Source organism: Tamandua tetradactyla, chromosome 10 (genome assembly GCF_023851605.1).
Source record: "Tamandua tetradactyla isolate mTamTet1 chromosome 10, mTamTet1.pri, whole genome shotgun sequence".
NCBI lineage: Eukaryota > Metazoa > Chordata > Mammalia > Pilosa > Myrmecophagidae > Tamandua > Tamandua tetradactyla.
The window spans coordinates 108,491,361-108,514,923 of record NC_135336.1 but is presented as its reverse complement, the minus strand read 5'-3'; the positions used below and the strand labels follow the sequence as shown (position 1 = coordinate 108,514,923).

The 23,563-nt window shown below is 60.5% G+C and overlaps 1 protein-coding gene across 3 annotated transcripts; it reads left to right on the top strand.

The window, feature by feature from the left end:
• The first annotated feature begins 5 nt into the window (after window positions 1-5).
• LSS (lanosterol synthase) lies at window positions 6-22,984 on the top strand. 3 transcript variants are annotated; one of them, XM_077119256.1, is made up of 23 exons: window positions 6-105; window positions 966-1,134; window positions 1,567-1,705; window positions 2,844-2,952; window positions 3,253-3,374; window positions 4,556-4,652; window positions 4,826-4,961; window positions 6,596-6,704; window positions 8,269-8,387; window positions 8,864-8,961; window positions 9,206-9,233; window positions 10,278-10,334; window positions 12,109-12,180; window positions 12,370-12,420; window positions 12,775-12,924; window positions 12,990-13,086; window positions 13,646-13,751; window positions 19,199-19,264; window positions 19,597-19,677; window positions 20,103-20,273; window positions 21,555-21,633; window positions 21,925-22,080; window positions 22,577-22,984. In XM_077119256.1, the coding sequence occupies exons 1-22, from the start codon at window positions 92-94 to the stop codon at window positions 22,054-22,056; spliced, it is 2,202 nt and encodes a 733-aa protein (XP_076975371.1). In that variant the 5' UTR covers window positions 6-91; the 3' UTR covers window positions 22,057-22,080; window positions 22,577-22,984. The 3 variants fall into 3 exon arrangements, with proteins under 3 accessions (XP_076975371.1, XP_076975369.1, XP_076975368.1); XM_077119254.1 differs by having other exon boundaries at window positions 21,925-22,089; XM_077119253.1 differs by having other exon boundaries at window positions 21,925-22,984.
• Window positions 22,985-23,563: the final 579 nt, after the last annotated feature.

The following is a 23,563-nucleotide window of genomic DNA, read 5'->3' as shown; positions in this document are numbered from 1 at the left end:
CGAGGCCTGCGCCTGCGCAGTGCGTGCGAGGCGAGGCCGGGTGGGCGTCCTGGCAGCCCGCGAGGGCCCGCGGAGCCGGGGGTCTGCTGTCATGACGGAGGGCACGTGAGTTCCCCGCGCGCCCGCGGCCCCCGCGACCCCCGCACAGCCTGGGCTCCCCGGGGTCCCTGGCCATGCCCTCTGGGGGCGGGCAGACGGCACAGAAACCCGGGCGCAAAAACGAGCCTGTGTTTCCTGTGGTCCTCGGTGCCTCGCAGAGAAGGACGGCGGGAGAGGGCGGGGGGGGGCTCGGGACGCGGGGCGCGGGCATGTGGGGTGGGGGGCTGTGGCCTGCGGGGAGGGTCAGGAGGGTGCGGGCAGGTGGCGGGGGGCTGCGGCCTGCGGGGGGGGGAGCGGAACTCTGGGCGCGAGCAGGTGGGGTGGGGGGCTCCGGCCTGCGGAATGATGGCGGGAGGGCGCGGGCAGGTGGTGGTGGGGGGCTCTGTGCTGCGGGAGGGCGCTGGGCCCGGGGAGGCTCCCAGGGTGTCAGGTGCAGGTGGGGGGCGGCTCTGACGCGGGCAGGGCTTGCGCCCAGGCGGCTGGGGAGGGCCTCCTAATGTCTGAGACCCAAGACGAGGCCCCTCCGGGCACGCAGGTGGGTCGCGAGGTGGAGAGGAAAAACGGGTCCAGTGGGCGTGGGCGCTGGGTGGGTCTGTGGTGCGGTAGGGTTGGGCGTGGGGAGGGGCAGCTCACACCCTCCTCCTCCTCAGGCAGGTGGGGCCTCCCCCGTGCACCCCTCAGGTCAGAAGAGCCACGGGGTGTGAGGTGGGCATGGGGGGCGGCTGCAGGCTGGCTGCCTGGGACCTGGCCAGAGGGAGGCCCCAGCTGGCCGTGGTGTGGGGGGCGAAAGGCTGGGCCAGGGGAGGGCGGGGCACTGCAGCTGCCCATGGCCCACCCAGAGCAGGCAGAAACGTGATGGTTTCCAGGTGTCTGCGTCGTCGAGGGGGGCCCTACAGAACAGAGCCTGCCACGGACCTCAGCCGTTGGCGGCTCAGCAATGAGGACGGCCGGCAGCGCTGGACCTACCTGCCCGCAGTAGAGGCCCCTGGGCGGGGGCAGACGTGTCTAGAGGCCCACTCTCTAGGCCTGGACACCGTGAGTGCCCCGCACCCATGTCCCCTCCCAGCCAGGGCACCAGTGCCTTGGGGGGCAGGTGGGGGGCTGCCAGGATTGGGGCCGCTGGGGCGGTGCCCGGAGGCATCCTAGCGGAGCCACACCCGGGAAGCTGCTCTCATTCTGGTTTCAGTCGTTCGTTCTCAAAGGATTTTAGGTTTACAGAAAAGTAAAGATAGATCCGGTTTTGCTTTTAGTTACGAAAAGGTTTTGGGTCAGTTTTGTGTTTTTCTGAAAGGCTCTGTGCCTTCCCGGAAAGTTAGCCAGCAAAGGTGCCCAGGTGATGACGGCCTGCAGCTCTGGCAGCTGCCCCGGGGCCAGTGCCCCGCCCTCAGACCCCTGTGGCATGAGGACATGGGGAGAAGCCGGGCACTGCCCTGCCCACGCTGCGACCTCTCGCTTTTCCGCCTGCAGAAGGAGTTCTTTCCGGACCTGCCCAAGGCATGCACAGCCCGGGAGGCGGCTCTGAATGGGATGCGGTTCTACGCGGGGCTCCAGGCTGAGGACGGGCACTGGGCAGGGGACTATGGGGGCCCGCTCTTCCTCCTGCCAGGTGGGTGCTGCCCCCCCAGCGGGGCCGCTGTCAGGGTGGGCTCAAGGGGGATGGCGGGAGGGCCCTCATTCTGTCAGGGTGGGGGTGGGAGTGAAGGACCCTGCTCCTGGCTCCTGGAAGCCCCTGGCCCGGCGAGTGGGGGGCTCTGGAGGGACCGAGGCGCCGGGTGTGAGCAGGGTGGTGGCTTGTGAGGGTTCTAGGAGGATCGCAGACCTGGGGCAGGGAGCTGGTTTGGCCGGCAGGACACTTTTGTGCCGGGAGCATCTGGAAGGCAGTGCTCGGCCTTGGCCTGGGAGGGCCCCGCTGTCCAGCGTCCTGAGCCCTCGGCCTGTGGGGTCCGTCCCTGCGGCTGTACAGGCCCGACCCCCTCTGTGGGCAGCGTCCTATCGGTGCCTGCCCTGGCCACAGCTTTTGGCTGCAGGGGATTGGCAGTGCAGGCTCTCCGGGTCAGAGGTGCATCCCTGGGTTGCTGGGGCCTGCTGGGGCCGGTACCCTTGGTGTCCTGGGCAGCAGGGACCCGGCCTTGCCTGCGAGGAGTTGCGTGCGGCCGGCGGCAGCGTCCCACTGGGCAGACTGCCTTCCCATGTGGATGTAGCGTGTGCCCGAATGCACCCCGTGCTGGCAGGAGTGGCCATGGGGTTGAGGGGTTGCAGGGTCACGAGCATTGCAGGGAAGTGGGGCCGTGACTCTGGGCTCTGATGCACTAGCCCACCTGCATGTGTGGCTCAGTTTCCCCACTTGTGGAAGGGATGAGGTGGGCTGGCCCCGTGGGGCAGCCTTCGGAGCCTTGCTCTCCAGGACAGTGTCCGGGCCTGCCAGGGCTGTCTGCCAAGGAGGACGTGGGTGGCCTGTCCTCTCTGGCCCCCAGAGGCCCCACACCTGGGTCTGTTGTTTGTTCCCTGTGCTCCGGGCCAGCCAGTGTGCAGTGAGAAGGGGGGCAGGGCCAGGGGACCAGGGGGACCCAGACCAGACCTGCTGCTCCTCTTGGTTCTAGGGCTTTTAGGTGGGCTGCCCTGAGACCCTCATGGGATGGGGGCGTGACTCAGCAGCCTGGGGTTCGGGTAGGGGGGGCTGCTTCCCGGGGCTTTTCCCAGAAAGGGTTGGGGTACAGCTCCCCGAGGGCCGCTACTTCCTGCAGGCCTCCTCATCGCGTGCCATGTGGCGCGCATCCCTCTGCCGGCCGGGTACCGAGAAGAGATGGTTCGCTACCTGCGCTCCGTGCAGCTCCCCGACGGCGGCTGGGGCCTGTGAGTGCACGCGGAGTGCGGGCGTGGGTGTGCATGTGTGCCTGCGGAGCCGAGCAGCTTCCAGAGGGGAGGTGTGGGCCGGGCCTGGGCGCAGCCCCCGTGCGCGGTCTCCTGTGCCGCGCAGATGTTGGAGTCCGCGGTCCGGCCAGGAGGCCGGATCCTCCCACCTGGGCCCTCGCCCGCTGTGGAGCGGGTGGAGCGGGTGGAGCGGGTGGAGCGGGTGGAGTGCGCTGAGACGCCTTCATTTTCCCGCGGCTCCTTCACCGGGAGCTCTCCCCGGCTCCCCCGCCCTGTGCCTAGGCACGTGGAAGGAAAGTCCACAGTGTTCGGGACCGCGCTCAACTACGTGGCCCTGCGGATCCTGGGGCTGGGGCCCGACGAGCCCGATCTGGTGCGAGCCCGGACCACGCTGCACCGCAAAGGTGGGAGGGCCTGGCGCCGGCCGCGCCTCTGAAGGGCTGAAACCGTCGCCTGCGCGGCTCGTTTCTCTCCTTGGCGGTGGTGTGGAGATCACTGCGGAACGCGCAGGGCTCCTGGGAGCACCACCAGCAGCAACAACGAGCTGCCAGCCCCCTGGAGGGACGGAGGGCTCGCCTGGCATCCCCCGTCCTGGCACCCCGCACCCTGCCGCCCGTGTCCTACTGCCCCCCACCCTGCCGCCCCCCGTCCTGGCACCCTCCCGCCCTGCTGCCCCCCGTCCTGACATCCCCTGTCCTGCCGCCCCCCACTCTGGTGCCCCCGTCCTGGCACCCCCTGACCTGGTGCCCCCTGCCCTCGCGCCCCCCCCATCCCCGCCCCTCTCTCCCACACCCCCCTCACTGGCTCAGCTTCAGGCTGGCCATTCCTTGCTTTTGCCTACCGGAGAAGGAAAGGGGATTAAACTGGGAGCTCTGATGTGGAGGGGACTGGAGTCCTTTGGGTTCAAACCTCCTGGAGTCTCTGGAGCCCCTACGCCATCTCCCACAGAGCTGCCCTCCCAGGCTCCTGCGCCCAGAGCCCCGTGCCCTGGGTTACTCAGGGGCACAGCCCCTCAGCTGGCCTTAAGTGTATTGGGCACGCAGGGTCACTGTCCAGCTGCCACAGCAGTTTAAGGAATGGGTGCCACTTAGGTGCCGCCGTTTAAGTGGGTAGCAGGTGCAGCAGCTCGGGGGTTGGCCAGAACAGTCCCACAAGGCCACCCCTCGTTTGGACAGCGTCCTGCTGACCCACCCAGAGGCAGCTGGGAGCTGGGATGGGATCCCTGCGCCTTTCAGGGCAGATGCTTGTTTTCCTTCCCTGTCTTGCTGCTTCTCCGCAGTGAAGATGTATTGTTTCAGAATTCCTATTCCTACTGTCTCTCTGAGACCCAGCATGGCGGTTGGTTGGGGTCCTCGTGGCACCCCAGCAGCCCCTCTGTCCTCCGCGTGCTTCTGGTGCTGTCTTAGGTGGACCAGGCCCTGCAGAGCGGGCAGCTGGGTCAGGGACCGGCCTTTGACCACACCAGGCCAGCAGCTGAGCAAGGGGCCAGCCCTCCTGGCAGCTCGGTGGGGGACGCGGGCTCCAGAGCCATGTCTGTTGGGGGTCCTGGGTGGCGGAGGCTGGATGGCTGTCCTCTCCCCCGCAGGCGGAGCCGCGCTCATCCCCTCCTGGGGCAAGTTCTGGCTGGCCGTCCTCAACGTGTACAGCTGGGAGGGGCTCCACAGCCTGGTGCCCGAGATGTGGTACGTGCCTCGTGATGGGCAGGGGGAGGGCACCAGCTTCTGTGGTGCTGGGGATGCGCGAGGATGCACTTGGGTGCGCCCGGACGTGGGCTGTGGGCACGTGCACCTGGGTGGGCAGCTGCCACAGCCCAGTCCACCCTCCTGGGTGACCGCCGACCTGCCTCTCCCCACAGGCTGCTCCCCACCTGGCTGCCCGTGCACCCCTCCAAGCTCTGGTGCCACTGCCGCCAAGTCTACTTGCCGATGAGCTTCTGCTATGCCACCCGGCTCCATGCCTGTGAGGACGAGCTGGTGCAGAGCCTGCGCCAGGTGCAACGGGCCACAGGGCGGGGTCAGGGCGGGGCCTTCGAGGGTGGTGGTCAGTGCTGCCCTCAGGCATGTGACCCTGTGCTGGTGCTCCATAGAGGGCATGCCTGGGGACGTAGAGGGGATGGAGAGGGGACACAGAAGGGACAGGGAGGGGATACCTGGGGATGGAGAGGGGACAGCTGGGGACAGAGTGGGGATGCCATTTGGGGACACCTGGTGATGGAAAGGGGGTGCAGAAGGGACGGAGATGGGATACCTGGGGATGGAGAGGGGACACCTGGTGATGGAAAGGGGATGCAGAAGGGACGGAGATGGGACACATGGGGACGGAGAAGGGACACCTGGGGACGGAGAGGGGATACCTGGGGACGGAGAGGGGACACCTGGGGACAGACGGGGACACCTGGGGATCGAGAGGGGATGTAGAAGGGATGGAGAGGGGACGCCGAGGGGATGGAGAGGTGACACCTGGGGACGGAGAGGGGACACCGAGGGGATGGAGAGGGGATGCCGAGGGGATGGAGAGGGGACGCAGAAGGGACAGAGAGGGGACATCTAGGAATGGAGAGGGGATGCCTGGGGATGGAGAGGGGACACCCAGGAACAGAGAGGGGACACCCAGGGACGGAGAGGGGACATCCTGGGATGCAGATTCCCGCCTCCTGCACAGTTGGGACATCCTATGTCACACTGCTAGAGAGTGTCGGGGGCCATGCCTTTTCTTTGCTGGGTAGCAGCTCCAGGCCACATCCGGGGAGGGCGGGTGTCTAGTTTTTTAGTTGTTGGAATGTGAAATACCAGAAACAGAACGGCTTTTAAAAAGGAGTTTATTAAGTTGCAAGTTTAGAGTTCTAAGGCCATGAAAATATCTTCACTCAAAAAAGAGGCCGATGACAGTCAGGGTTTCTCTCTCAGCCGGAAGGGCACATGGAGAACATGGGGGTGTCTGCTTGTTTTCTCTCCCGGCTGCCTGTTCTGTGGAGCTCCCCCAGGGGCTTTATCCTTCTGCATCTCCAGAGGTCTCTGGCTGTGTGGGTTCTGTCGGCAGGGAGCATTTTCCAAAACGATTCCGTCCTAAAGGGCTCCAGAGAGCAACCCCACCTCGAATGGGTGGAGACTCATCTCCATGGAAACCACCTAATCAAAAGGTCCCACCTGCAATCGGGTGGGTCCCATTTCCATGGAAACAATAAAAAAGCTCCACTTAGCAGTGCTGAATGAGGATTAAAGAACTTGGCTTTTCTGGCGTCCACAACAAGATTCAAACTGGTGTAGGGCCTGGATGAGCCTTGCGTGGAGGGGGCAGGCTGTGGGATGAGCAGCAGGTGCCCCAGTGCCGCGGGAGGGTCTGGGGGTTCACGGAGGCCCAGATCACAGACCCTCAGGCGGCGAGGGCAGCGCTGACCCACATCCGCCCTGTGTCCCCAGAGGCAGCCCTGGGATGGGGTGTGCTGCCGGCCCTAGGACCCGCATGGCGGCAGGACGAGCCATGGAACAACCCCCAAGCTCTGTCTACGTGGGGGTCGCTGGGTGCGGGGCTGCGGGCAGGACGCAGGGCTGTGCAGCTGGGCTGGCCCTGGTGGCCCTGAGTGTACTGGGCAGCCCGGCCGGGCACTGACGTGTCCTGTCCGCAGGAGCTGTACGTGGAGGACTACGCCAGCATCGACTGGCCTGCGCAGCGGGGCCGCGTGGCTCCTGATGACCTGTACACGCCGCACAGCTGGCTGCTCCGAGCCGCTTACGGTAGGTGCCGTCCGGCCAGCTCCAGGGTCCCAAGAACACGGCCCCGAGGGAGGTGCCTGCAGCTGCGTGCTTCACACCTACGCCCTTCACGCCCGCATCCTTCCATGCCTGCATACTCCACACCCGCGTCCTTCACACCTACGCCCTTCACACCTACGTCCTTCACGCCCGCGTCCTCCACGCCTGCATCCTTCACGCCCGCGTCCTCCACGCCTGCATCCTTCACACCCGCGCCCTTCACACCCGCATCCTTCACACCCACGTCCTTCCACGCCCGCGTCCTCCACACCCACACCCTTCACACCCGCGTCCTTCACACCTACGCCCTTCATACCCACGTCCTTCACACCTGCACCCTTCACACCCGCGTCCTTCACGCCCGCGTCCTTCACACCGCCTCCTTCCACACCCGTGTCCTTCCACGCCCGCGTCCTCCACACCCACGCCCTTCACGCCCGCGTCCTCCACACCCACACCCTTCACACCCGCGTCCTTCACACCTACGCCCTTCACACCCACGTCCTTCACGCCCGCGTCCTCCACGCCTGCATCCTTCACACCCGCGCCCTTCACACCCGCATCCTTCACACCCACGTCCTTCCACACCCGCGTCCTCCACACCCACACCCTTCACACCCGCGTCCTTCACACCTACGCCCTTCATACCCACGTCCTTCACACCTGCACCCTTCACACCCGCGTCCTTCACGCCCGCGTCCTTCACACCGCCTCCTTCCACACCCGTGTCCTTCCACGCCCGCGCCCTCCACACCCACCCCCTTCACGCCCGCGTCCTCCACACCCACACCCTTCACACCCGCGTCCTTCACACCTACGCCCTTCACACCCACGTCCTTCACACCCGCGTCCTTCACACCCGCTCCCTTCCACACCCGCGTCCTTCACACCCGCGTCCTTCACATCCGCTCCTTTCCACACCCGCGTCCTTCACACCCGCTCCCTTCCACACCCGCGTCCTTCACACCCGCGTCCTTCACATCCGCTCCTTTCCACACCCGCGTCCTTCACACCCGCGTCCTTCCACGCCCGCGTCCTTCACACCCACGTCCTCCACACCCGTGTCCTCCCACACCTGTGTCCTTCCGCATCTTGCATCTTTCTACTGGGTGAGCGTGGCCTCGCCCAGGGGCTCTGCCATGGCTGCCCTTCTGGGAGCAGCCCCTGCCTGCCGGGTTGTGGGGGGCAGGGACATGCAGGGTTTCACCAGGGCTGCTGCGTAGGGGAGGGCCCAGGGCTCACCTCCAAGAGCGCCCTCGCTCTTCCCTGGGGGCACCTGGGCAGGGACACTGTCATCCAGCCCTGCCCAGTGCAACAGCCCTGGGTCAGCATCCCCTCGCTGGTCGGACAGGGCATCCTGCACAGTGCCCACCGCAGGGAGCAAAGCAGGGGCTGGGGGCTCTGAGAGTGTGGGGTCTCGAGGGCAGTGGCCACAGACCAGGCCCAGGGAGAGCAGCTTGAGGTACAGAGAGGAAGGTGGGCAGATGGGGCCTCGTCTGCCACTTGGGGGGCAGGTCCTCAGCCCAGAGCTGCCCCGGCCCCACAGTGCTCCTTGACCTGTACGAGCGTCACCACAGCACCCGTCTGCGGCAGTGGGCCGTCCGGGAGGTGTGCGAGCACGTGGCTGCCGACGACCGCTTCTCTAAGAGCATCAGCATTGGACCGGTCAGTGGGGCGCAGCCTGGGGGCCAGGGGTCACCGTAGCCAGAGCCTCCCCAACAGGGTCTCCCCAGCCAGGGTCTCCCCAGGTCGGGGGTCTCCCCAGCCAGGGCTCTCCCCATCCAGGGGTCTTTCTCTGAGCCTGGTCTTTGGGAGGCCGCTCACTGGTCTTGAGTGTGGACGGGACTGGCATGTCTGCCCCGTGCCCCTGCCCTGCTCACCTGCGAGCTGTGTCTTGGGGTGTCTTGGATGCTGCTCCTTGACGACACCCCAAGATGACCCCATCCCACCAGGAGGGACTTCCTCCTTCCCCGTCCCTGCCCCAGGGTGCCTTGCCATTTGCCCTTCCTCGGCTGGAGGTGGCTAGCCTAGGGGTAGCAGAGCCCGAGTCCAGTTCCTCAAGGACAGTCCCCTCCAAGGTAGCCCCTCCCAGCTGACCCCTCCCCGGGTGGCCATAGCCCTGTGCCCTCTGCCCTCTGCAGATCTCGAAAACCATCAACATGCTGGTGCGCTGGGCCATGGATGGGCCGGCCTCCCCCGCCTTCCAGGAGCACGTCTCCCGGATCCCCGACTACCTCTGGTGAGGGCCAGGCTGTCCTTGCTTGGCCCGGCCCCGGGGTGGCCACAGGCGCCGGGAGCCTCGCGGGGCGTGTGGGTGCCACTGGAGTGGGAGGAGCCAGGGTGTGGAGTGTGAAGTTCTCCTTGAGTCGAGATGGGTACCCGGAAAAAACGTGGAAGGTTCCGGAAGGCAGGGCCAGGCAGCCCCAGGGTGGGCAGGGGCTCAGGGCAGCTCCTGCTCTGCTGACCTGGCGTCCCCTCCGCAGGCTGGGCCTCGACGGCATGAAGATGCAGGTAAGGCCGGCAGCTGTGCCGTCCACGCCGGTTAAATGGGGCTCGAATCTGGGGGCCAGTTGGAAGTCAGGATCCACGCAAAGGGAAACTGAGGCCATGACATGAGAAAAAATAGTTCCTTCCAGGTCCTGGGGGGCATCCAGGGGGCGGGGACACCTCAGAGCAAGAGGGACCCAGAGGCTTGCTCCTTCAGGCGTGGGGTTTGTAGGCTTCCGCAGAAGTCGAGGGTGGGTGGCTTTAAAACAGATGTGAAAGAAAGGAAGGACCTGGGGGACAGGGTGGGGGGGCCGCTGTGGCTGTGGGGAGGGGCCTGGGTGGGGGCGCAGTTGCGGGTTTCGGTTCTGGGGGAGTTTCAGTGCCAGTCTGAAGACCAGCGTCCCAGCAGACGCGAGCAGGTAGCCATGTGCAGCCAGGGCCCTGGGGTCACAGTTGCACTTGGGGACAGCTGGGGGCACTTTAGAGACCTCCACGGGGCAAAGCAGGTCAGGAGCCAGAGACTCCACTCGTCCTGCTGCCCTCTCTGTGCTGGCCAGGGAGGTGGCCACTCAGTGCAGGGGGCCCGTGGGGAGGATGTGCATGGGGGCCTGTGGGGGTGCCCCAGGCCATGGTGTCTGGAGTCCTCCACCCCTCCCTGGCCTGCCCACCCGGAGGTTTCTTCCAGCCCTGTGTCCTGTTAGGTCCGGGGGTTCCAGAGAGGGGCCTTCCCAGACCCCAGGAGACTACTTAACCTCCACTCCCAGGAGTGCCCTGGAATGGGGGTGACTCATCGTGGCACTGCTGTCACTGGGGGTGGGTGTGCTAGGTGTCAGGGGCCCAGTGGAGGGCTGGGTGTCCCTTGAAGACAGGTGGGCTCTGCAGGGCGGCATCTGCTGGCAGGTCAGCCAGGCTTCTGCCCGGCCCTTATTGGCTTGTGCTGAGGCTGGGGTTGCTTGTGTGCCGGGTCTTGCCTCCCGACCTGGCTCCTGCACACCCGCTGGGCCCAGAGTGGTGATGGAGGGTGGGGGAGGTTCCGCCATGGCTCTGACCACCATCCTTTGTATTCAGGGCACCAACGGCTCTCAGGTCTGGGACACTTCATTTGCCATCCAAGCATTCCTCGAGGTACATCTTCCCTAAGTTTTTTAGCCTTTTAGACTAGCCTTCCTACATGCATGAATCCACAAATCTGAGTTAGTGTTTTTTGAGTGCTCTGTTAACTTGGGTTCTCAAAGGCTCTGGCTGTGGGGATCCTGGCCTCATGTGCATGGGTCCCAGTTCTGTATGTAGGATTCTGGGTCTACATGTAGGAGTCTTGGCTTTCCATGCAGGGGCCCTGGCTCTGCGTTTATGGATCCTGGCTCCGTATGTAGGGATCCTGGCTCCGTGTGCAGGGATCCTGGCTCTGTATGTAGGGATTGTGGCTCTGTGTGCAGGGATCCTGGCTCCATGTGTAGGGATTGTGGCTCTGTGTGCAGGGATCCTGGCTCTGTGTGCAGGGATCCTGGCTCCATGTGTAGGGATTGTGGCTCTGTGTGCAGGGATCCTGGCTTTGTATGCAGGGATCCTGGTTCTGCACGTGGGGGTCCTGGCTCTCCATGCAGGGATACTGGCTCTGTACATGTGGTGTGGTCTCCTTGGACTCCGGTCCTGCAGTACTGTATTGCCAGGTTCTTGTGGAGGTGCGAGAGTGCCATCGCCTACAGGCCAGAGGCATGGCCAGTATTTGCTGAGTCATGATGCACCCCCTGGTGAGGACAGACAGGTGGACGCTTGGCTCATAGCTGCCCCTGCCGCCTGACTGTTGGGTTTGTGGAAAGGAAGGTCAGAGCCACACCCTGCAGCTGATTGTCACCAGGTTGGGATCACCAGATGGGAACCTGCTGGGCCACCCGTGCCAGCAGCACGTGCCTAGCCTGAGGCCTGGGCCCTCCTGCCTGTGCCATCCATCTGGGTGGGGTCCCCCTGCCGCACTGCAGCTTCCAGGCTGCCCAGGTCCCAGCTGTGGGGGCAGGAGCCTTGTGGCATGACCTCAGACGAGTTCCTGGGCCAGCAGCTCAGTGTGGGACAGGGTCAGGCTGGGAACATGCCAGGCGGCAAGGGGCCTGGGGACCTCGGGGCTCACAGGCCGCTAGCAGGTGGCGGCTGGTGGAAGGGGCAGCAGAGCTGTGGCCATCTGGCTCCTGTGACCTGGCATAGGAGGGAGTGTGACCACAGACGGCTACGGGACAGCACATGGCTGGCACGGGGGTGGGAGGTGTGTCCAGCGAAGCGCAGGAGGGGCCAGTGGGCTGCCCGCCGTGGCCTGTGGGAAGCCCCGTGGGGGGACACGGTGTGTGGAGGTGGAGGGGCGGGGAGGCCCGGGTAGCCGTGGGCAGCTGTGGGGAGTGAGTGCCCCAAGCAAGCGTCATTCGGCAGTGGGCATGGTCCGCAGCTGGGGAGGGACTGGGCACCTCCAGGCACGATTGGGGGTGTCTTGTACGGAGAAGGGTCTGGGGCAGGGTGGGCAAAGGCACCTGGGCTGGGGCCGGGCAGGTGCGGGAGCCCGGGGCACAGGCAGGCCGATGTGGGCGCCCTGGGTGGGGGCTGGAGGGCGGGTGCAGGGGACCCAGGGCATGGGTGGGTGGGTGCAGGAGCCCCGGGGGAGCGAGGGAGAGGGCGGGTGCGGGAGCGCCGGGGTACAGGTGGGCAGGTGTGGGTGCGGGAGCCCTGGGCATGGGCGGGTGTGGTGTGTGGTGGGAGAGGCTCCCTGCTGCGTTCAGGGCCCCAGGAGCCCGGCGTGGTCGCACTGTCGGCCTTTGTCTCCTGCCTCAGAGGCCGGTGAGCAGGCAGCGGGCAGTGCCCCCCGGACACCCACGTTGGCCCAGGCGCCCCGCTTATGCTGCCCGGTCTCTTGCAGGCGGGCGCACACCTCCGGCCAGAGTTCTCCTCCTGCCTGCAGCAGGCACACGGCTTTCTGCGCGTCTCCCAGGTGGGGGCAGGACCTGCCACCTGCTGTCACCCCCACCCCGGGAGGGTTCCGACCCCCCATTCTTCCCAGTCCCAGTCCCAGCCCCGCCCTCTCCACACCTCCCCCTGCCCGCCGGGGGTTCTGCGCACCTGGGGAGGAGGCAGCCCCTCTCATTTCCCGCCGGCTCACGCACAACTCGGACGCCACCAGGTTCCCGACAACGTCCCGGACTTCCAGAAGTACTACCGCCATCGGAGCAGGGTAGGTGCCCCTGGGCCACGCTGCAGCCAGAGAAGATTCTGGATGTACAGGAGCCCTGGCCGAGGGCAGCGGGGAGGCAAAGGGAAAAGGAAAAGGAAAGTCCCTCCAGCTATGGGCCACACGGGCTGCTGCCAGGGAGGACCCAGGGAGACGTCCGGGGCACAGTGGCCGCCTCCCCTCACCGGCTAGGGCACAGTTGCAGCGCAGGGGCCAAGCCAGAGGCTACCCCTTCACCGTGGTCCCTGCACCTGGGAGAGCCGGGGCAGGGTCTGCAAGATGGGACTCTGGGTGCCTCCTGCCCTCCCCACACCAGGCCCTGGGTGCTCCCTGCCCACACCGGGCTCTGGCTTCCAGGGCGCCTTCCCCTTCAGCACGCGGGACTGCGGCTGGATCGTGGCGGACTGCACGGCCGAGGCCCTGAAGTCTGTGCTCCTGGTGCAGCAGCAGTGCCCCTTCATCCGTGAGCACATCCCCCTGGAGCGGCTGTGTGATGCGGTGGCCGTGGTGAGCCACGGGCCTGGGGGGATGCCCCGTGGGGATGGGCGGTGCTCAGGCGGGCTCCATTGCAGCTGCTGAGTATGAGGAATGCGGACGGCGGCTTCGCCACCTACGAGACACGACGTGGCGGCTCCCTGCTGGAGCTGCTGAACCCCTCCGAGGTCTTTGGTGAGTGGGGCTCACCCTGACTTCCGTGCCCTCCAGGCAGGGGTCCCTATGTCTTCCAGCTGAACCCAGCTCCAGCCTGGCCCCTGGTCTCCGTGGGGGACCAGCTACCTCCAGCACCTGTTGGGGCCACGTTGCCACAGGGGTCTGGCTGGGCAGGCATGGGGGCCACCCCTCAGTCCTCAGGGGAGAGGCAGTCCCTGGCCCCAGTGGTGACCCCGTCCCCGCACCTTCCAGCCAGCTCAGGCTTGGCAGGTCCCACTCCCCACCCTACTCCCAGTGAGCTTCTGCTGGCGCCCTCCGTGGTGGGACAAGTGGCCTTGGAGGGCTCTCAGGGGCTGAGGCGGCCGTCCATGCCAAGCCCTGGGCACCTGCTGTGGGCTGGGCTGTCCCGGTGCCAGGTTGGCACTCTGAGCCACGATTCTGGGCTCTGGTGCCCTCTGCCCGCGGGCCGCCGCGTTACCTGGGGCGGGTCCTCTGCCCGCTGGTGGCTGTGCCCCTGGCTCTGCAGGTCTGGCCCGGGTGGCCGGACTGTGCGCCCTGACTCGTGGCCTCTCCGCAGGGGACATCATGATCGACTACACCTTCGTGGAGTGCACGTCGTCTGTGCTGCAGGCGCTGAAGCAGTTCCACGCGCAGTTCCCAGACCACAGGGCCGAGGAGGTCAGGTAGGGCTGCCCGCAGGCAGGGCGGGCCTCGTCCCGGCTCATCCTCCCCCCGGGGTGGGCGTTTTTCACGTGCTCTGGAGGAAGCTGTCAGATGAGTACCTTTCTTCCTGCAGGGTTTCGGGAATCTGGCTGGGCTTGTCATGGAGCTAGGAAGATCTGTTTCTTGTGTGTGTCAGTTTTAACTGCGGTTTTGTGTGTCCGGGGCAGGCAGGAGGGGCTCTGTGGGGGGCCCGGCGGCCTGGGCCACTCCTGCCGTGCTCTGTTTCACTGGTCGTCCACAAGCTGTTAACCCGTCCAGAGAGCCATCCTCAGGCTTCAAATCTGTCTGGACTCGTTTATTTTATTTTTAATGCATTTATTTTTGGTTTCACCAGTTTCTGCTCTTTGTACTTTTCTAAGTTCTTGAGCTGGATATTTGGATAAGTGATTTCTGGATTTCCCTCTTTTTAAATATGCACTTATGACTATAAATAAGTTTTGATATGTCATTTAAGCTAAAAATATTATCTGATGTCTATCTCATGCTCTTCTCTGCTTGTGGGCCTCTTAGGGGGTGTTTTGTTTCCCGGCACATGAGGTTTCCTGGCTGTGAGGCCCCACAGGCCTGGTTGGGAGATGCTGCCCGGTTCCCTCGTCCTTCACGGAACCGGCCTGGGAGTGATGCTCTTTCCAGCGCGTCACCTTTCTAAGAGTCGCCGTGGAAGTGAAGCCCGTCTCCGAAGGAGGCAGAGGAAGCCCGGGGAGGGCGGGATGGGTCCTGCTGTCCGCCACGCTGCCTTGTCGTGCTGCCTTGTTTCACGGCTGCTCCGGAAGCTGCTTGGCTGTTACTAGGTCTTCGTTGCTCTTTTCCAGGCTTTTCACATTTTAGCCTTAACCGGGGCTCTCTTGGTGAGTCTTAGCTCGTCACCACTGCTTTCCCTTCGGGTGACGAGGCTGTGGGTGTGCCTGCCTGCGCTGAGGCGCCACCTCGGTTTCCCCCACCGAGGGGGACGGCATGAGGTCGCACAAGCGACGGCAGTCTCTGGCGTGTGAACTGTTACCGGGAAACCGCGGGTTTGGAAGGCCTGCGCCAGGTGGGGCTGAGGCTTTGCGTGCCTCTGCTGACTGCGGGGCTGGAGTGTTTGCTCCACGTTAATTATTTCTGTTCCTTTTTCTGTGAAATGTTCATTCGTGTCTTTGCCAATTTTCTTGATGGGATACTTTTTTGTCTTTATTTACATGTTTTAGATTAATAAGTCTTTTTGTGTCTTATATGTTGCAGGTGTTTTCCCATTTCTTTGCTCTTTTTATCTGATTACGGACTTTGAGCCTACATTTTTAACTTTTAAGCGGTTAAATATATTAGTTTTGTCTTATTTTGATATGAAATTTTTTAGTATATCTGGAGATAGTTTGGAGTTACCCATTACTTTAACACTTCTCTGACTCAGAATGCTCTCTTAATTTCAACTTATAGGAAAGTTGCAAAATAGCAAAAAACAAACAAACTACAATGAAAGCTCTTGACTGTCTTCTCACTCAGATTCCCCAGTTGCTGACATTTACACTTGTTTTATCATATTCCCTCCCATATTCCCCCATATGTGTGTTTTTTCCCTAACCGTTTGAGAGTAAAGCTGCACAGCAATCTTCACCCTGAATACCTTAGTACAACAGATTGTGCTGGGAAAAGTAGAAATCCGCATGTGAAGAATGAATGTGGAACCCAACCTCTCGCCATATACAAAAATTAATTCCAAATGGATTAATGACCTAAATATAAGAGCTAATGTTATAAAACTCTTGCAAGAAAATATAGGGACATATCTTCAGGACAGTGGATTTTTAGATTTTGTATAAAAGCACAAGCAACAGCCACAAAGTAATAATGTGGGCAGCTTCATAACCCTTGTGTGTGTCAAAGGGTGGTACCAAGGAAGTGAAAAGACAGCCTGCAGAATGAGAGAAGAAGATGTGGATACAATGTATCTTTTAATGTTTTAATATCCAGAATATATAAAGAATTCCACAATTCAGCAATAAAAAGACAAAGGATCCAATTAAAAAATGGGCAAGGACTTGGATAGACAAGTCCTTGGAAGACGCTCACGAGAAGATGTTCCACACCATTAGCCATTAGAGAAATGCAAATTAGTACCACAGTGAAGTTCCATGCCACGTCCACTCGATGGCTATTATTAAAAAAATCAGGAAACAGCCAGCGTTGGCGAGGATGCAGAGGAAGGAGCCCTTGTGTGTCACTTCTGGGAATGCAAAATGGCGCAGCCGCTGCGAGAAACAGCTGGCCGGCTCCTTGGTGCGCTAAACAGAGAACGATCCTGTGACCCATCAGTCCCTCTCCAGGTAAATGTCCCAGAGAACAGCAAGCAGGGACTTGGACAGATGTCTGCCCACTGAGGCTCATTGAGGCGTTATACACAAGAGCCAAAAGGTAGAAGCCACTGAGCGTCCATCAACAGATAAATGGATGAACAAAATGTGGTCTCTGGGGTCAGTGGAATATCATTCCACCATAAAAAGAAAAGAAGTGCTGGTGCTCACTACAGAATGGGCGAGCGACACCAGGCTACGCCAAACACGCCGGACACAAAAGGACAAATACTGTGTGATTTCTCTTCTGTGAGATGCTCATAATAAGCAGATTCGCAGAGACAAAATAGAATCAGGAGAGGAGGGAGGCAGCAGTTAGGGAGTTCTTGTTTAATGGGGACGAGTTTCTGTCTGGAATGATAAGAATGTTCAGCAATAGGCAGTGCTTTAAGTCTCACAACATTGCCAGTGTATGTAATGTCCGAATTACTCACTTAAAATAGTTAAAATTAATTATTTTATATACATTGTTATATAATTATATATATTATATTACTATATATATAATCACAATGATCTTTTTAAGTTAGAAAACATCTGGTTCAGGATCATGCAGCACATTTAGCTGTTATATCGTCGTCTCTTAACCTGGGACAATTCTTTAGTCTCTCCTTGTCTTTTGTTACACTGTAAAGTTACCATTTTTTCCCTTACAGGAGAAAGTTTTAGACTGTATTATTTTGTTTCTCATCAAACTTATACTTGTTAGATTTAGCATCTGATGATAATTCTTGCCTGAATCCACTCATACAGTGGATCCTTCCTTCCGTAGGTGTCACCTGGTGATCTGAGGTGCTACCTTTGCCCTCAGCTGTGCATCAATGGGACGTCACAGTGGGTCCTTGGCAGTGTTTCGGTTCTATGAGTCCACCCATTTCAGAGGATAAATTACAGACTAAAGCACTCCTATATTGAGCACTTAGAATTCCTCATGTATTTCTCCAGCTGACCATTCCGTCATATTTGTATTGTGAGTTCTCTCCCGTATCGCCAGACCATCCACTAAGGGCCATGCTCCATAGGTGACAGTCATACAAGTTCTCACCAGTATGAATTTCTTTATATTAGCTGAAGTAGTCAAGAGAGCTAAAGGAACTACCATAACGATTACAAACAGTGCTTTTTTAGTATAGTTCTCTGATGTGATTAAAGCTCGCAGCTGTATCTGAAGTCTCTTCCATATTCAAAATATGTGCACTGTGAGTTCTCTCTTTCCATCTAAGTTCAGAACTCTGAGTGAAAGCTTTCCCACACTGATGGCACTGATAAGGTTTCTCTGATATTTAATAAGTTCATGTTGCTTAAGAATATAAAAATCAAGGCTTTCCCATATAGATGACGTTCTTATGGTTTGCCTGGGGGTGGAACTCTGAATAAAAGCTTTCCCACACAGGTGACATTCCTGGGTTCCTCTCCAGTGAGTCCTCTTGTGTCATCTGAGAGCAGAGGATAGAAAGTAGGGTTTCGATAGTGTACACTCGTGTAGGTGGCATTCCTGGGGTTTCCAGCGTGCGTCCTCTCAGGTTTCTGAGTGAGAATATCAGCGGAAGGCTTTCGCACCTAGATGACACAGGTAGGGCTCCTCCCAGGGTGGGCGATCTCATGTTCTCAGTGACGTGATGGTAGAATTGTCATTCCTGCAGTTAAGATGCATGGATGTCATTCCTTGCTGATTAAAGATATTTTTCTTGCCTGAACTCTGGATTTGGAGAAATCCCATTCCTTCTCTCCACACTTGCTCCCCTTGTGCCAACTGGGAAAGTCCACCTGAACTGCGGCCCTGATGTCCCCCTAGACCAGGCGGCTCTCTCGAGCATCGCCACTCTGAGCGGCTTTCTCTGGGATGTGTCTAGCAACGCCCACTCTGGGTGAAGTCTGCAGCTACAACTTTGAAGGTCATTAACTCCTGTGGTTGAATTGTCAGTAGCTAAAGTGATGTATTTTTCTGGATTTTCATACAAAATCAGACAAGCAGTAGGTGAGCAAAGTTGAAGTTATTTATCTCTGTCTTCAGTTTGGCACCTGTAGGTCCTTCTCTCCGTCCAGAGCTCAGAGCTCGTGTTGTGGTCACTGTCTCTTGTCCATCGCAGCCACCTTGCGGGCCCAGGGCTTCTGAGGCGGTTTTAATAAGTTAGTTTTTCTGGGAATTGGTCTATTTTGTCTACATTTTCAAATGCTTTAGATAAAATTTTCTTACTTTTGTTTTAAGCTTTGAATCTTCACTGTGTCTGCGTTCACAGCACTCTTTCATGGCTATCATCGTTTGTTCATATAAGAGCACTATAAATAGTACTCTTCATGTTAGTTACCTATGGTCAAGGAGCAGTGTTGTTACAAACCTAGCAGCTGAAACCCCACACACCGGCGACTGGAGCCCCCTGAGGCCTCTGCGGACCCCTGCGGAAGGGTCTGCCCTCAGCTCACCTCTTGCTGGCAGAACCTCCTCCCTCGTGGGGCTCATTCTCCGGGCCTCATGCCCAAGCTGGCCATACCTGCAGGCGTCCCCCCTTCTTGCCTGGAGGTCCCCCCAAGCCAGCTAGGGACGGCACCCATGGAGCCTCTGGGACCTGAGCTCACCCCGCAGGAGTTGCCGCCTCTGCCACGTCTGCCAGGCAGACAGTCACGGTTGCTCCTCATGCCGGGTTCTGCACCGTCTGTGCGTCACTATCTTTTTCGAAGTTTCTATTTATTAGTCTTTCCAGAGCACCACACGTTGAATTAATGCTGGATTTTTTGTGTCTTCCAGATCTGTCATTTTTTTTCCAATTGACTTTTCCTTTTTCCTTCTTTGTGCTCAGTTCCTTTTCATCTGGTTTCCTCAGGCCGGTGCCATTTCCGTCTTCCCTGGCACTGGTGCTTTTGAGCTGCTTCCAGTGTGGGCTCTGTCCCCACGGCTTTATAGTTTTATTCTCCTCCGCTGTTTCTTTCTCCATCTCAGCCAGCGTTCTCTCGCCTCTCGTGCCCTGGAGCCTCTTTGAACTGTTTAATTTTATGCATTTGTTTTGGCCCCTCTTTGCGGTCCCAGGATGGGCAGAGGGCGGTTTTGCTGAAATGCCCACTGGACACCTGTGTTCCAGGGAGACCCTCAGGCGGGGCCTGCAGTACTGTCGGCAGACGCAGAGGGCTGACGGCTCCTGGGAAGGGTGAGCCAGCACTTGCGGTGGGCTGGGGGCTGGGGTGTGGTCGGGGGTTGGGCATGGCCAGCCGAGCTGGTATGCCTGTTGGGCCCTGGCCGCTGGGTCCTTGCCCGCTGCCTAGAGGGATGACGACTGTGTTGGATGCTTCCATGACGGCCTCTGCCGGTCACTGCCATGTGCCTGGCTGGTGCTTCCAGACGCTTGAGCTGTCTTGTGGGGGCTGGGGCGTGGGGCTGCTGCAGAGCATGCACCCTTCAGACTCTCCAGGTATGCGCCCCTCGCCCCAGCAGGCCCTGTGGGGATGAGAGTGGGGGCTGAGGCCGATCTCCTCTCCCCAGCTCCTGGGGCGTTTGCTTCACCTATGGGACCTGGTTTGGGCTGGAAGCTTTTGCCTGCATGGGACACGTTTACTGCAGCGGGTGAGTGCCGGCATCTTGGCCCAACTCCTGGCAGCCCTGGAAGGACCCCGTGTTTCTTCCCCAGTAGCCAAAAAGCGCAGGCTTCACTGCTGGGAAGGGGAAGGATTTGCTTGCTCGCGGGCCGGTGAGACCTGCTGAGGACTGGTACCCCCAGAGCACGCCTGGCCCCACCCCAGCCGCGTGCTCAGAGCCCAGGGTGGAGCTGGGCTGGGTTTCAAGGGACGGTGGGGATCCTCTCGGGTCTCCGCCATTTGTCCTGCTGCTCCCGAGCTCCATACTGCTGTGGGGGGGGGGGGGGGCGGGTTCCAGGGAGGGGTGTCCTGGAGCTGGCCAGGGGCCAGGATCCACTCTCCAGATGCCTGTAGGCGTTTCCCTTCACCCTCCCGCACTGTGCCCCTGCATGACGTGCCCTGGACCCCTTGCAGGACTGCCTGCGCCGAGGTAGCCCGAGCCTGTGGCTTCCTGCTGGCCCGGCAGATGGAGGACGGCGGCTGGGGCGAGGACTTCGAGTCCTGCGAGCAGCGGTGCTACGTGCAGAGTGCCAAGTCCCAGATCCACAACACGTGCTGGGCCCTGATGGGGCTGATGGCGGTCAGGTGGGCCTGGGACTCCTGGGTGCAGGGGCAGGCGGGCCTAGGGGCGCTGTGGGGGCAGAGGCCTCACCTTCCTGCATAGCCAGGAGCAGAGGTGCAGAGAAGGTCCCGTGAGCAGTTCAGGGCAGCACAGCCAGGTACATGGGAGACCCTGCACCTCTGCGCCCTCTGTATGTACACACAGGGGCACACGCCAGCATGCAGGCACACATGGATGCACACACATACAGACGTACACACCAGCATGCAAGCACACACGGATGCACACATGCACAGATGTGCACACCAGCATGCAAGCACACATGGTTACACGCACACATGCACACACAGATGCACACACACATATGTACGTGCCAGCATGCAAGCACACATGCACGCACAGATGTGCATACCAGCATGCAAGCACACATGCACACACCAGCATGCAAGCGCACACGGATGCACACACACACAGATGTACGCACCAGCATGCAAGCATACACGGATGAACACACGCACAGATGTACACGCCAGCATGCAAGCGGACACGGATTCACACACGCACAGATGTATGCACCAGCATGCAAACACACATGGATACACACATGCACAGATGTATGCACCAGCATGCAAGCGCGCACGGATTCACACATGCACAGATGTACACACCAGCATGCAAACACGTGCGGATACACACACACAGAAGTACACGCCAGCATGCAAGCATGCATGGATGCACACACACACAGATGTACACGCCAGTATGCAAGCAGGCACGGATGCACACACGCACAGATATACACGCCAGCATGCAAGCATGCATGGATGCACACATGCACAGGTGTACACAGCAGCATGCAAGCGCACACGGATGCACACACGCACAGGTGTACACAGCAGCATGCAAGCACACACAGATACAAGTACACATATGCATAGGTGCACACGCCAGCATGCATGTTCCCAGGATGGCCTAGCTTAGCTAACCCTATTGATTTGGGGTCATTTAGGAATTTACCTAAAGCTGCCCAGAGTTCCCCAGTGGGTGGGCAGGCGGGACAGGGCCAAGGGCTTGGGGTGGGGTTTGTCATCCCCCCAGGCCCTGCCTTCTGCCCCCTGGGCTCCCCTGGCCACCTCTGCATTTGCCGCTCATTGGCATCTGTGGAGCAAGAGCCTGGGATGTGCTGAGGGGCCTAGGGTGCCGCCGTCACCCCCTGTTTCTAATGTTCTTGTGCCACCCGCTCGTGGGGCTGGGGCCAGGTCATACCTGGTGGCCGCGTGGTAAGCACCTCCTGTGTCCCCTAGACACCCTGACGTCACAGCCCTGGAACGGGGAGTCCGGTGTCTGCTCAAGAAGCAGCTCCCCAATGGCGACTGGCCCCAGGTAGGGGCTGAGAGTCTGCAGCCTCCGCCAGGGGCGCCACACGGGGCCCTTGGCTCAGGGAGGGGGTTCGTCGTGCCCCGAGACCCCTGACATGCCGGTTGAGGGGGCGGGGCTGGCCCTCCTGTGTGCGGTCGGTGCCACCCCTTCCCTGCACCCCGTCGCTCTCTGCCCCCCACCCCATCTCTCCTCCCCTACCTCCCTGTGCCCTGCAGTGGGTCTGGGGCAAGGGGACTGCTGGCGGCAGGTTTGCAAGACCTGGGGGCCTGTGAGTTCATCTCAACATCGTTCCAGGAAAACCTCTCCGGGGTCTTCAACAAGTCCTGTGCCATCAGCTACACAAGCTACCGCAACGTCTTCCCCATCTGGACGCTGGGCCGTTTCTCCCACCTGCACCCCGAGAGTGCCCTCGCTGGCCACCTCTGAGCCCCACCTGTGGCCGGCCGGCTGGTAGACACGGTGGGCTGGGGGTAGGGTGGGGTGGCTGCGAGTGGGCCTTTGGTTGGGCTGGGTGTGGGGGCGTGTCCTGGGGTGCACTTGCCGGGCTGCAGGCCCCCTCCTCAGGCCCGCCCTGAGCCTGCCCCCAACCCCCAGGTGAAGCCGTGGTTTAGCTGTGGGCATCCCTTGCCATGCTGGTCTAAGGGAAGGGAGAAGAGAAAGCATCAGGCTAAGTAGGGCCAGTGTGTCCTGCGCTTGGGGCATCCAGCTGAGACCTGCCACAGCCCAGGACTGGGCACCCCACTTCCCGGGTGTCCAGAGGGCTCATGGTGGTGGCCCTGCCATCAGGGTCCTCTCTCTGGGGTGGGCCTTAGGGCGGGTCTGTAGGCACGAGAGGGGAGCAGACCTGCGTTGGGCAAGCAGCTGCAGTGGAACTGGCAGCCCCCAGGGCGCTCCTTCCTGCCCAAGGGGTCAGACCTGGGCCTGGCCTCACACCCCTTCTCACCAGCTAGGTCCTCTGGGCCGCCAGGCTGCTCCCGCCCTTAGCTGCCCTTGGCTCCAGGTTCAAGACGCGACTTCTGCAGAAAAGAAAAGTGACTGTCCTGTGCCCTGACGAGCCTGCGCCTGGCTGCTCGCGGCCCCTCTGCTGAGGGTCACTGCTCGCCGGACCAATCCACGATCCTGTCCTGGGCGAGTCACTCACAGCTCTTCAATTAAAGTCACTTCTGTCTCTCAGGAGCTGTGTCAGGGTTTTCTGTGTAAGCTTTGGACCTTTTCTGTGGAATTCTTTAACTGGAAATGTTTAATTTTCTATACAAACTGATCTTTGTGAAAACAGTGAGTTTCCTTACTGGAACAAAATCAGTATTGCTGCATAGATTAATATTTTGGCCAATAAATACTTTTCATGAGTTAATGCAGAATCCCATTGTTCCCTTTCTCCTAAACTCTCAGCAGCTATTTCATCTGTCCATATGCAATATAGACTTTTATTTGTTTGCTTTGTTTGAAAAGGAACTAAGTCAGAAAAATAAGACAAAGTAAGGGCAGGAAGGCCTGATGGGTTGGAGGGTCTGACATGTTTGCTGCCTTGTGCCAAGCGGGGGATGCATGGGGGCTGCCGGCGGGCCCGGAGCTGAGAAGCCTGGGGACAGTCCCCCGGCCCTGGCTCCCTGCCATGAGCAGCCCTGAGGGAGGGGCAGTGCTGGGCATTTGCACTTGGAACTGGGGTGCTGGGCTGAAGAGCCCTTTTCCTGCTCAAGAGGTGTTGGGGCCTTCGGTGGTTCTTCTTCCTGAAAATCGCTTATTCGATGTCTATGTAATCACTGGCGACAGGGGGTCTCCAGACGTGGGCCCCAGAAGCCATGTGCTTAAACTTGGGGCCTGCCCGTGGGTGTGGCCCCCAGCAGCGGGACCTCGAGACGAAGGGGCCCCGCTCGGGTTGGTCTTACTCCTGAGTCCTCTGGGCAGGGTGAGGCACAGAGATGGTGCGTGC

What these genes read in the sequence shown, in the direction of transcription:
- LSS (XM_077119256.1), top strand. An exon ending in AGAGCATCAGCATTGGACCG is followed by an intron (nt 8,388 to 8,863) that starts GTCAGTGGGGCG and finishes TGCCCTCTGCAG; the next exon opens with ATCTCGAAAACCATCAACAT. An exon ending in GGACACGTTTACTGCAGCGG is followed by an intron (nt 19,678 to 20,102) that starts GTGAGTGCCGGC and finishes GACCCCTTGCAG; the next exon opens with GACTGCCTGCGCCGAGGTAG.